The sequence below is a fragment of the Trachurus japonicus genome, chromosome 24, assembly GCF_045865225.1.
Source record: "Trachurus japonicus isolate A0001 chromosome 24, Traja_1.0".
Taxonomy (NCBI): domain Eukaryota; kingdom Metazoa; phylum Chordata; class Actinopteri; order Carangiformes; family Carangidae; genus Trachurus; species Trachurus japonicus.
The window spans coordinates 26,807,771-26,821,012 of record NC_140930.1 but is presented as its reverse complement, the minus strand read 5'-3'; the positions used below and the strand labels follow the sequence as shown (position 1 = coordinate 26,821,012).

At 41.8% G+C, this 13,242-nt stretch overlaps 1 protein-coding gene across 1 annotated transcript; it reads right to left on the bottom strand.

The window, feature by feature from the left end:
- Positions 1 to 677: 677 nt before the first annotated feature.
- On the bottom strand, positions 678 to 12,085 carry fkbp1b (FKBP prolyl isomerase 1B). Its single transcript, XM_085771389.1, has 4 exons — positions 11,905 to 12,085; positions 11,253 to 11,300; positions 3,518 to 3,630; positions 678 to 1,467 (listed from the first exon to the last, which is right to left on the bottom strand). Exons 1-4 carry the CDS (start codon positions 11,939 to 11,941, stop codon positions 1,339 to 1,341), a joined length of 327 nt encoding a protein of 108 aa, XP_085627515.1. The 5' UTR covers positions 11,942 to 12,085; the 3' UTR covers positions 678 to 1,338.
- Between the last annotated feature and the right edge of the window lie 1,157 nt (positions 12,086 to 13,242).

The window sequence follows — 13,242 nt, the reverse complement described above, 5'->3', positions numbered from 1 at the left end:
AAGCCTGTGTTTGTGTTTTCACCCTATCTAAACCCAATCAAAAGAGTGGTGATGTACAGGGCCTTATCGCCTTACTGGAACAGACTCCCACAGCATCTGGTTTCAAGCACCAGCAGTGCTGGTTTCAGGGAAAGACTGAGATTTTTTTGTGCATTTCATTTTTTAGATTCTATTCTATTCTGTTATTAGTTTCCATATGTCTGCTCCATTTATTTCCTTTTGCTTATTTCTATTTTTTTTTTATCTTTATCTTTTCCTCTTTTCTTAGTTTGGTGTGTCATTTGTGGTTGTTGTTGCTTTATTAACGTGTGACTGCTTGGTTCTGGATAATTGTCTTTGTTAAATATTTGAACATGTATGCAAGTAGGCTATGTTATTCATATTGACTATATGAATATTTAAACATTTTAATATTGTAACTGTGGACCCTGGCAGGAAGAATAGTAGCTGCTGAAGCAGTGACTAATGGGTATCTATAATAAACTAATAACTACGGTAATTACGTTACATTATTTGCTGGTAGTTTGAAGAATTTACGTTTACTCTGCTGGTGTGCACTTACATAAAATCCGCCACTAGGGGGCGATGTTCCAGCAGAAGCCCCCTGACAAACATTATTGTCCTCCCCCCAGCATTCCTTTTATTTATCAGTCACAAATTACACACAGTGAGCATGATTTCTCGACACAGTACATGCCATTTTTATTCAAGAGTTGGTCGATAAACTGTCACAGCAGTAGCAATGGCTCTTACAGGGTTCTGTACAGTATTGGACTGGGTTAGACTGGTTAGGGTACACTTGCAGTAAATGTTTATGAGGGATATAAAATATACTAAACATAGCAACATCATTCAGAGCATTCAGCAGGACAAACCTTTATCAAAGTGGCAATGCAGACAGTGGTATATAATGCCCAGTTAATATACAGAGCAGAAGTATTGTACTTTCAACACATGTACCCCTCCCTCTGTTGTTGAACTGTAAGGCAGTTTTTTGATTGCAATGTAGTACGGCTTTTCATCAGATGACTGATTTCTTCTTGGTTCAACAAAATTTACAACTTTAAATGAACTTTAACAAAAAAAGCATCTCTAACAAACAAACCCAAAATGAGGTGTGTATAAAAGTCTTAAAAGATGTGAACATTTTCTTGCAGTTTCCGTTTATGACATGGTGGCAACAAAAAAGCAGCAGTAGATACGTTTAAATATTGAACTGAAGAAGACTGTAGAAATCAATGATGAGCAAGTGGGGTGGTGGGAGGCGGCACCCTGCAGAAACAGGTTGTGGAGAATGCAACCTCATTAACCTTCAGCCTTCATGTTTAACCCAAGGCATCACTCCAGCTTGAGCAGTTCCACATCGAATATAAGCGTAGCGTTTGGGGGGATGACTCCGGGGTGGCCTGTTGCTCCATAAGCCATATCTGGTGTGCAGGTGATTTTAGCCCTCTGGCCCAAGCTCATCTGAAGCCAAGGAGAAAAGGAAAGCATGATCACTGGTGTGCGTTTTCGTGCATTTGATTTTTATCTACACCTCCTGTTCCTATTGTGGTCCAATATTGTCTGTCAAAAAAAAAAAAATTAAAAAGCCTATGCTAAGAAGTTTGATGACCTCACTCAATTCCCAGCAGGTCTCCATTCAACTTCAAGTGGCGCAAAAGTCTAATCAGCCTGATTAATGACTGAATAACTGAAACGTACACTTAAAGGAGAATTCTGGTCATTTTCTAAGTAATGCTCTACAGCTCTAGGTCCCCTTGTGCTACCATTGGAAAAGATCTGAGAAAAATATGTGCAGCCAGGACCTAGCTCTACTCCTGCTAGCTGCGCAACATTGCAGTTAAACAGCGAAGTAATAGGGGCAGAACTTTAGATAGATAGATAGATAGATAGATAGATAGATAGATAGATAGATAGATAGATAGATAGATAGATAGATAGATAGATAGATAGATAGATAGATAGATACATAGATAGATAGATAGATAGATAGATAGATAGATAGATTTATTGTCTGCCCCAAAGGGTAGCAGAAATTTGTCTTTGACAGGGCTCATCACTTTACATACACTCAATAAAAACACAGTAAGGCAATAAAAACATTTACAAAAAAATATAAAATAAATAAAAAACGTCTCTAATATCTAATATCACTACACATGCTTTGCAACATCCACCAGTACCTTACCACACAACACTGACTGTGTATAACTCTGTTAATATGAGAGAGCAGTGCTACATGTGTGGTTTTGTCACGTAGCTCTGTTCATGCTGGCTTCCATTTGTAGACCTTACTAGTCGACTGTCGAACGCATACCCAGTCTGCATCGGTGCAGAAAATGGAAGAAGGAGAATATGTCCGGATCCGATGTTGAAGAGATGGAGAAACATTTTGAATTTGATGGTCGTGCGTGTTTATTATTGTTTCGAACCCGAATATACAGATGAGGAGCACTGATTCATATTATATCATTGATATGGAAACAGTCCCGAGCTCGACAGTCGACTAGTAAGGTCTACAAATGGAAGCCAGCATGAACAGAGCTAGGCTACGTGACAAAAACACACATGTAGCAATGCTCTCTCATATTAACGGAGTTTATGCACACTCAGTGTTGCAAAGCATGTGTAGTGATATTTTGAGCATAATAGAGGCCAAAGTCACGGTTTTAAAGTTCTGCCCCCATTACTTTGCTGTTTCACTGCAATGTTGCGCAGCTAGCAGGAGGATAGTTGCGCATATTTTTCTCAGGTCTTTTCCAGTGGTAGCACTCGGGGACCTAGAGCTGTAGAGCATTATTTTAAAAATGAACGGAATTCTCCTTTAAGTATAAGTTTCAGTTATTCAGTCATTAATCAGGCTGAGTAGACTTTTGCACCGCTTGAATTTGAATGGAGACCTGCTGGGAATTGAGTGAGGTCAAACCAAATCAAACTTCCTTTAAGTGAGTGTGCGGAGCCTTGATGCTGACATTATTTGCATGTTTACATTAAGACTGAAAAATGTAAAATATGCTACAGTATAGCATTTTAGATGCAAAATTTCATACGAGGAATCAAATAGTTTATTTTCAGAGGACATTGGAGACTTGCTAGAGACACTGGTATGTCCAAAGTGCCACAGAAAAAGTCAGTTCTAGAGGGGTTGTCAAGTTTTTACTGCGTTTACTATTCCAGTAACAATGTTGCTGTATTCCTATCAGATAATTAAATTCAGACAATGCACACAAAGTGAGCAATGGCACAATAAGATAGGATTGTTCTCTGTCATTTGTAAAAGTGGTCACTTCTTACAAAACAGCTCAAGCTGAAAATGAGCATGACTACCAAATCATGCCCGCTTCTGTTGAAGAGGTTACAGGCTCTCTTCCACAGTCTCTCTTAAACATCAATGGCATAAATGAATAAATAAACCTGCATCCCTCGTCACAAGGTGCAAAATAAATGCTGAGCTACGTAGTTCTGCAGTTATGCAGAGTGTTTAGGACGCACTGTCTTCTGTTTCCCATCTTACCTGTGCTACTCCTTCCTCCCAGCCTTTGATGACCTCATTCCGTCCAATCTTGAACTTAAAGGGCTTGTTCCTGTCTCGAGAGGAATCAAACTTTTTCCCATTCTGCAGCATACCTGCCGGAGAGAAGAGACATTAGCGCAGTTCAGAAGCATTTGGTTGAATAAATAAAACAAATAAAACAACTCATTTTAGGGGTAAACCTGTCTATATGTCTAAAATTCTGTGCAGTCAACTGCTCCTAAGACTAGCACCTAGCCTCGGCACATTGTCGACGCCAGTTATCGCAGTGTGTCGCGTTATCAACGCACGCCCTTCCTTCAGTCGCTCATGTTTTGGAATGACGCATTTTAAGATTAAAGGAGTGAAGCAGTGCTGGCTCCAGTCTGAGGAATTATTCTGGCGGGGGTTTCTTATCAGGATCTTGGGTCTGTTTCAATTACCCAAATGAACAAAGGGAATGTGAATCAGGAAGCAATGGCCTGGTTTAGTGGATTATTTTTAAAGTTAACTAGGCCATTGCTTGCCTGTATCTAGACCACAGGGAGAAAAGGGTAACAAAGGCAGAGCAGTGCAGGACTTTACTCCTTCAGAACACTGACCGGCCATTCAGGCATGATAATAATACTGGGGCCATTAAACACTACTAAGGCCATGGAAACACTGGCCTCACTTCATTAGCGGTTTTAACATGCCCTCCTTGATCTCCCCTTCTGCCACTTTTCCTTGAGGGGATCCAAGCTGCCATCTGAAGCGATGCTCTGTTACCCCGATAACTTGTGTGAACTTTCTGACCCTTTCAACGGCCAAGGCATCAACCCTGCAATGATGCAGACCTCACAATAGTTTATTTTCTGTGCACATAATATATATTTGCGTGGAACAAGCTGCATGTAAGTTGAGAGGATTTTACTTTAAAATTTAAGGCTTATTTAGCGGGGCATGCTAAATGACACACTTAACAAAAACGTACCCCCCTCAAAAAAAACCTCAGAAAGATATTTTAGTTACACAAAGCAATAACAAATGATGATCATCAACATAGTTTCATCAATCAATACCCTATAGTGCACCTAGCTTTGTGGGAACAATACATATGCATGCCCTGCAATAGCTATTCTGCATGTTTCTGCTACAATTACATTAAAGGAATAGTTCACCAAAAGATGAAATTCAGTCATTAATTGACTCACCCTCATGCTGATGAATACTCCGGAGTAGTTTTTTATTCCTCAAAGTGCATCTGGAGACCCGGGAGGCTGGGTCATCACAAAAAGTCCATAATAAAACTACACAAAAACCTTGTAATCTTCCTCCTTATTGAATGTGTCCTGAAACGTCATTTAGGACATTTTTACAGCCTTAACAGTCCTGTATTACGCTCTGACGTTCACACGCATGAATGCGAGAGCGCACCACAGGCAAATTCAATACAGGACTGTTTAGGCTGTAAAAATGTCCTAAATGACGTTGTTTTGAGTAAACTCTGGACTATATCCCTTCAGGACACTTGGATTGCAGCGGACGAGGAGTATGGAGGAAGATTACAGGATTTTTGTGTAGTTTTATGGACTTTCTGTGTCAGGCGCTATTGACTCATATAAGGATTTCGATGGACTACGAACCGGCCTCCCGGGTCTCCAGATGCACTTTGAGGAATAAAAAACTACTTCAGAGTATTCATCAGCATGAGGGTGAGTCAATAATGACTGAATTACATTTTATTGGTGAACTATTCCTTTAAGACAACACCATGACTCAGATTTTTTATATTTTCTATATGTCGAGCCAGCAAAATGAAAAAAAAAAATCTACTTTTTAACTGTAAGGGCTGCATGATTCTGGAAAAAATGTACATTTTGCTTAGAATTGAGATTCTAACCCTTGCACGATTTTTTTCCCCAAATTGAAATGTTTATTATTTATTGTGCAACTCTTTGGAAAACTCTCTGCAGGCGGGCTTCCTCCTCCATTGAATTATGTTTGGGGACACTTGATAAACCCGTAGAGGAAAATAGTAGCGTTTGTTAGTGAGTTATTTCATGACACCCCTACACCACCACACCTTTCATTCTGGAGGTTGCCCAGTGGCGGTCCCATGATTTATTGTTCTGTGTGGTACTTTAACAAGTGTGAATACTTGGCATTTAAAGCTGTGTGTTAACTTAAGTTTGGTAATGGTGTCTGGCTCATCCAGTCATATGAACTTCGGTACTGTACTCCTTCTCCCCTTTCATTCCTCCTAAACTTAGTAGGTCCGCCATTTCCAAGAATCACAGTAGCCTGGATATCATTGGGCTGGGACGGGTCCAGCCAAGGAGTCATCAAGTACACAGCAAGGCGAATACCACCTGCTACGGGGCATTGAAGCAGCAGAGGGGCAAAATCTTCTTGCATCAACCGCAGAAACGTGGGTTTGGTTTCTGGCAGCGTTGCCTGCAGCTTACAGGGAAACACTGATTGGCAATGTTCACGGGTGGGAAGCCAGTGAGGGATCATATCATAGGCATTGCACTAATGAGTCCTGCAAGTTGGTTGGGGTGTCTGTTGAGAGTGTGCTGACGTAGGAATGATATTGTACACCTTCACACTATACGTGCCTCTGGTGAAGACTTTTTCTCACTGTTACATAAAAAGAAGCAGCTAACGACTTCAAATCTTTTGAAGAGGCCGTGTAGACCAGCAGAGGGGTTAACAACAACAAGGACTCTGTTCCATACTAGTCTGGGGCAGACTCCCTGTTTTGGTAAGGAACCGGATCCAGGGCGAGAGAGACAGGCCTTTCTGTCAAAATAAAAGCACTAAGCTAATAAAATGCGGTGAAACCCTTAAATTTAAGGAATATAATTTACAAGAAAGTGCCAGAGCCATTCAGTTAACATTTTGCTTCTATTGTATTACAAGTTAATGTCTATTTTATAAGTTTTATGTTGGTGAACACTTTTACTTTGGTGAATTTGGTGATTTCTGGATCTGCTGGATCTGAGTTAACAGACACCAGGCTCTTGGCCTCTCTGAAGAGCCTGGTGACGCGAGGCTAGCTCCATACTGGCATGAAGCCAAACCCAGTAAAAAAAAAGGGAAAAGAAGAAAAAAAAGAAACAATAGAAGGAAAAACTCCACCTGCTCCACATTTCCACTGAAGAGAATACAAAGCAGCACTGTCCTGAAGAGAAACATGGTTTTTCAATGGAGTACATATCTGTTACAAACTATTAAGTTTCCCCACACATACACAAGGAGAGTTAATCAAATATGCTCATGGCTGCCAGACTTCTTACAGAGAAGCAAAAGCATCCAAAATTACCAATGAACCCCACTTGTTTCACTGGGCGGGGTCTCGGGGAAAAGTAAAAGCAGGACTCGTCCCCTTCCTGAGGCTGACTCTCAAGACTCTCTCTCCTTGCACTTGGTAGCACTCGAGCTAGATTAGCAAAAAGCTGTAGTGCACAGGGGAGGGGTTATTTTTACTCAGCTTACTGTATCCTGTCTCAGCCCCGTCTAGGACGCCTGCCAGCACAACAACCCCCTCGGCCCGAGTGTCGTTGAAATGAGATGCGTGTAAAGCTATCTGTCTATGACAAACTCGTATGTGCTGCCATGTTTCAGAGCTGCGGGCATGTACGTCTTAATGGAAAGAATACAGTCTCACTCACGCTTTATTAAGATGTCAAGTACAAATTGAAAGGTACTGTACCTGCACTGTGCAATCAGTTGTATTATCAGCAAAGACAATACATAGAAAATGTGTTGTTATAAAGCATGGATAGTCGAAAAACAGGTCCCTCAAATACAATCGCTTGATCATTCTGAACAAGATATGGGGTGTCCTGGTTCTTCAGTGGACCAGCAGGGTCTGCAGGATAATGATGTCACTGTTCACCTCATATTCCTGCCCTATCTTTTCTAGAATGACTTTCCAAAGTGTTCCACCTTCAGGTGCCCAAAATGTGGCAAGGACCTCAACAAAAACATTGAAGAAAACACGGCCATCTATTTATTCTGCTGCCATGCACCCGGACACCTGGACGCCATAATTCACCAAAAGCTCAAGCAGAGTTTTTGTCCTAATTTAGCAGCTGCACACAAAACACCTTTCTAGCTTTCTGTAACTCTACCATCCAGGGACCTGGACACTTCCCATGGCGCGGAAAACCACAGCATTCTCCCTTGGAAGGCAACTTTGGCTTCCCCCTGACACACAACCCGGTGTTTCAGTCTATTTCTGTGCCACACACCGCCGAGAGCCGTTAGGTCTCAACTTCAGCATGTTTCGTGGCGAAGTGTGTAGTTCAAACATGGTAAGGAATGACGTCCACTTTTAGGCATGACATCATATCCTCCTACAGGGGCCTGGTTGGTGGACTGGGCCATTTACCATTCACAGCCTAGTGCCAGACTTCATCCATCAGGGAAAACCCACAGGCTGTGGTGTTTTTTTTCTTTTTTCCTCAAACTGACTGATGTCAGGTCTGCCTCCATTCTTTTCCTTCGACACGGACAAATGAGCTCGTCATTGCCAGGTTCCTGACTCAGCCTGGCTCCCCCAAAACATTGGCGCATGGAGAAACCCCACAATCCCTAAACAGCTCTTCAAATCTGTTATCTGCAACTTGCTATTAGTTATGTATTTGACACTGACTGGTCTGGCCCAGCTAATGTGTGCATCATGAGTGGAAGCACAGCAAGGCCAGTGAAAGATAATCCAAGAGTAAAATAGATAGCACATCTCACGCCAACTTGAACCACATACGCCAGTCTTCTCGTCTGCAGCAACGCGGCTGTCAACTTAGCTGCTGGTTCGTGAGCAGACTGACTTCCAGTCAGGCACGAAAAAGAAACAAGAATGTGTCTGACAGAATGAGCGGCTTTTCAAACTATTTCTTCCTTCCACTTTTCGTGGCACCAGAGGCCCTTATCTGCCCCCCGAGGCAATGGCCACTCTGCTAATTTGGGCGGCCACAACTCTCATCAGAGTCAGGAGAGGGTCACGCACATATCAGTGTGTCTGTGTGCTCTGGCATGTGTGTGTGTCTGCATGTTTAAAATCCCAGAGGCGAAACTGCGGATCAAAAAGGCATAGCAGTGACAGAGTGTCTCTGACAGCGAGGTTTCTCCTAATGTTAAATGCTGCCCTCAAATCCCTGTTAGCATTGGGAAATCACTCTCTCCCTTAGCGTCGCTGTTTATCTTTGCTATCTGGAAAACTAATACAGGCAGGGTGCAGTCTGCAGAGCCAGCTGGATGACTTGGACAGGCTTATATCCCAAATCTACAGCTAACCTCTACTACCAGTACTATCCCTTTATCAGATCTTGAACTAATCTTGTCTTTGCGCTTTTAAATAAAACAAATGTGGGTTAGACTCTGTCTTCATCAAACCGTGCCAACCTGACAAGTAAATTGCACTATACATCCTGTTTTTTTTTGTTGTGTATTACTGTCTACTTGTTGTTTTTGTTTTTAGTAGTATCATATTAATTGTCTCTCATTTAGTGTCATTGTCTGCCGGTTTCTGTTTGTTTTATTCTTGCGCTAATTTTTATGTCTCCTGTGTCCCTGTTTTTATGTATTTATGATCCTTAACACTGGCACTTTTACAGGAATGTTAATTAATGTGCACTGTATATAAATAAAAATTATATTTGGCAGCTTGAATTTCATACTACACCAATTCAGGGAGAATAACACAAAAATAAAAAATTAAATTTTTTTTTTTTTTTTTTAAATCTGTGTCCCAGGATTATTTTTGCCTTTTGGAGATTATCGACACAAAAGCTGTGAGGGGAAAAGTTCATATCCTCCTCGCTCACCCCGCTTCCAGTAATGTAGCTTAAGCTTAGTGTCTACTTGAGTTACACTAGACTAGGTTAACATGACAAAAATGTGAATGAGATCAAAATGAAATGACAGCAGGACTTGTTTACACGTATGTACACGCTCAACACGGAGACGTGTATTGGGAGCTGGAATATTACTTATTGTAAAACAAATCCTCAACTAATCTCCTGACTTATGTGACACACTGAGGTCTTTCCTTCACACAGTGTACAGTTGTACCCTTACCAATGTCTACCCACTGCAAACACATTTCCCCCTGACTGATACAATAACATATTTCTAGCTCCTGTTGTGTTCCATTGGCAAGGTCCTTGCTTTGGCTTAAATCTGTATTTTGCGTGCCACCACTGCCAAAACACCAGGAGCTTATGGGTAAATCCTGTGACTCAAAAAGCAAAAAGGGGAAGAAAAAAACAAAAAACAAGACGGGGAGGATTCAAAAGAATAAAGAGCACGAGCTGAAAATTGTTCTGTCGGCTGTTAAAGTGCAGAGTTCACTTGAAACAATTAGAGGTCACACTCAGGCTTTAGCACATCCTGGTGTTAACAGATCTTGCAGTCAAAGAGTCTGCAGCTGGTTTCTGTTCCATTCGAGGATTTAATAAAGTAAAAACAGCAGCTGATGTTGTTGTAATGACAAAAGAAAACTGGAGACAAAGACAGAAAACAATCAGAGTTGAATCCAAAATGTGAATAACCCTTGAACTGAGGATGAGATGTTAGTGGAGACTGAAAATTAACCTCTTTTACTTATTTACTGACCAGAACACTGGTAAGTACAGGAAAAGTAAACTACCAGACAGAGAGCAAGTGACCCTCACCCACTTGTGAAGAGCTCAACCAAGCAGCTTCACGTGCCCAGATGTATCATCTCCAATTATAGCATAATTCATTACTGCGGTAGGCGGTACTGATTTGTGCAAGGATCAGGCCAGAGGGGTAAATCTGATTACCATTTCCACTGTGCCCAAAAAAGCTGAACAACAGAACATTTGTTATCCAGAGCCAGCCTGTATCTGTCTGACTGTTGGCTTGGCACACACACACACACACACACACACACACACACACACACAAGTCAGACAGAGCTGCAATTCTTGCATGAAACCAGGGTTTTATAAACAAGTCAGCAAAGCCAAGAAATCAATACTGAGACACTCATGTGGATTCAATTCAGGTGAAATCCCCTCTGTCAGGGACCAGCAAGAACTTACAAGTTGACAATACATGCGTGCACGGCGCACACACTGGCACACACACACACAATGTGACAATATTCACATGCTGGACTCAAACCCATTCACTACAAAGACAACAGCCAAGGCGAGTGCAATAACTTTTACAAGCGTGTAATAGCCCCGTATTACACAAGACAGACTGATGACATGTGAACCAGGTTTTGTTTACTTTCTGTCTGACCTAGTTGTCTGGTCTGCCAACCCTGGGGCATAGAATAACCCAAATTTATTTCCCAAACGTCTCAGCGTCTTACTGCCACGCCTCAAAAATGGGCAAACTGACAAGAAAGAAACAGGAAAAAGAAAGCCTATAGATGTGTGTGTGGGTGTGTGTGTGTGTGTGTCTGTATGCACGCATGCATGTCGCAACAGTCTCTGAAATGATACAGACACCATCAAACGCTAAAACAAAGGAGAATGCGTCTTTTTCTGGGTGTGGTGGCGGCTCCACCAAATCTGTGATGACACACAGGTGCATACATGTCTGACAGACTGTGTGTACACAGTGTGAGAGCTGTGGTGCATACTCAGTCGTATTGTGCTACACATAAAAAAACAAACAAAAAAAAGGGACACGGGACAAATTTCCTCTGGCCCGTAAAGACACAGGAAAGACATCTGGGTTCTTGGTTACCAAAAGCAAAGAATGAGTCAGTTACCTATGTAATGAACAACACATGTCTGGCCCTTCTTTGGAAATGTTCTTCCTGTTGAGAGACAAAAACAAGTGTTACTGTGTGTGTGTTTGAATGACTGATATTACAGTACAGTAACAATGGTGGTGAGGTGTTCCCTTAGAGTAGCTACCATGCCCTCTCTCTACAGCCAGATAATGCCTCTGTTAGCCTCATCTTTATATTGAAACTTTAGCCTGGAGGCATCTGCCAGAGTAGGGGGGTTATCAAACGCCTCTAATTACATTACTGGTGCATTTGTGAGAGAGAAATGCACCAGGTCCACCTCACTGTATATTCCCCCTGGCAAACAGTTACCTCATGAGCAAATGCTCCATTGAAAGAGACTTGCAGAGTTGAGCTATTTAACAATATTTAAGTATGGAGTTTTCTAGAAAGATGGCTTGCAGGCACTGATGCTGAATAATACAATAAAGATTTGAGATAAACAGACCACTAATTATATCCAGATCGCGACCTAACGGGTACATTATCTCCCCTCCTGCACAACCGGACTAGATATTTTTAGAAATGTGGACATTTAACAAGATTTGAACGACATTCCGGGGGAAGTACGGAGCCCCGACACCACCACCCCCCGCATTAAAGCTCACACAAGCGGATAAAAACAACTTACCATCACCGGGAGATATTGTCTCGACTTCCACGCCCATGGTTGTGCTACTTCAATATCAGCTCTGACACATACAGCCCTAAAAAGCCCTTTCGACAATCAATGTTACCCGTTTTGCGGCTACAAGTCGGGCTGTATCGGTGGAAACCACCATGCATTCGCCGACCAACACCGACCCGGAGCTGCAGCCAACCGCGAGACAGGCAAGATATTCTCTAGTTTGGAGCGCGAGACGGCGTCGAGATCTGCAACTGCAGCACGCACGTCGTCTTCAGCCCGGTCACTGCGCCACTCGGCGGAAGTGCCGAGCTTCAGAACTACAACATCATCTGTGCAAGTTTGATTTTATTTCCTCCTCCTACTTACAGTTTTATTTTATTTTATTTTATTAATTTAAACTTTATTTGTTGCACACCATTTACTCAAATATCTTGTGCTGAGGTGACATTAGTAATGTGCTATTTGACAAACAAAGAAAGAAAAAAAAAGTTAAAAAAAAGAGAATGCAAATATACAACTCCGGGGGTTGTTGTAGACAAAATACAAATTAAATGAGAATGGTGCGAAACATAAAAGAATACGTGGTGACCTCGGGAGGACAAAATAGTAAAAACTACATTTACAGTTCAACTACATATCCCACAATGCACCGCATTAGTCAGTTAGTTTTGCTTCCGGGTCGGTGAAAATGAACGTTGGGGACACATTTTACCGGTAAAATCACTGGTAAAAACGTGAGTAAATAAACGGGAACGCACGTTCAGTCTCTCACACGGCGTCTCCATGAAGTTTTTGATACTTCCAAAGGTATGTTTGTTTGTTTGTTTGAACCTCGACGTCCACAGTTGGTTAATCCGTACTCTGAGGGATAACTGCATTCATGTGAACCTGTTCTCTCCAATGTGAATACATTAGGAAACTAATGTCTGGCAGTCGTGTTTACATTAACTTCATATTAACATTACACACGCTGTAACTTCGCCTTAGTAAGGTTGTCTTCTGTTATTTCTATGACCTCAATACAGTTGATATATTTTGATTGATTTATTCAACTATATTCTCCCGTATTGAGATTATTTTTCACCCTGAATTTGCACGTCTAATTTTATATCTTTCTCTAATTCCGTCGTCATCTCACATTTGAGGAGACAAACGCTCACTTTGATGAGGTGATGACCTAGTGTCACTTTCACAGGTCTGAGTGGGTGGATGCTGTGAGCAGACACTCCTACTCAACACATAATATTGTTAAAGCCCCGAGGTCCTAACAGGACCTGTGTGTTGTTAAGGTCATTCGGGCATAAGCAGCTATAAATGTTCGTCACAACTGCCCCAGCTCAG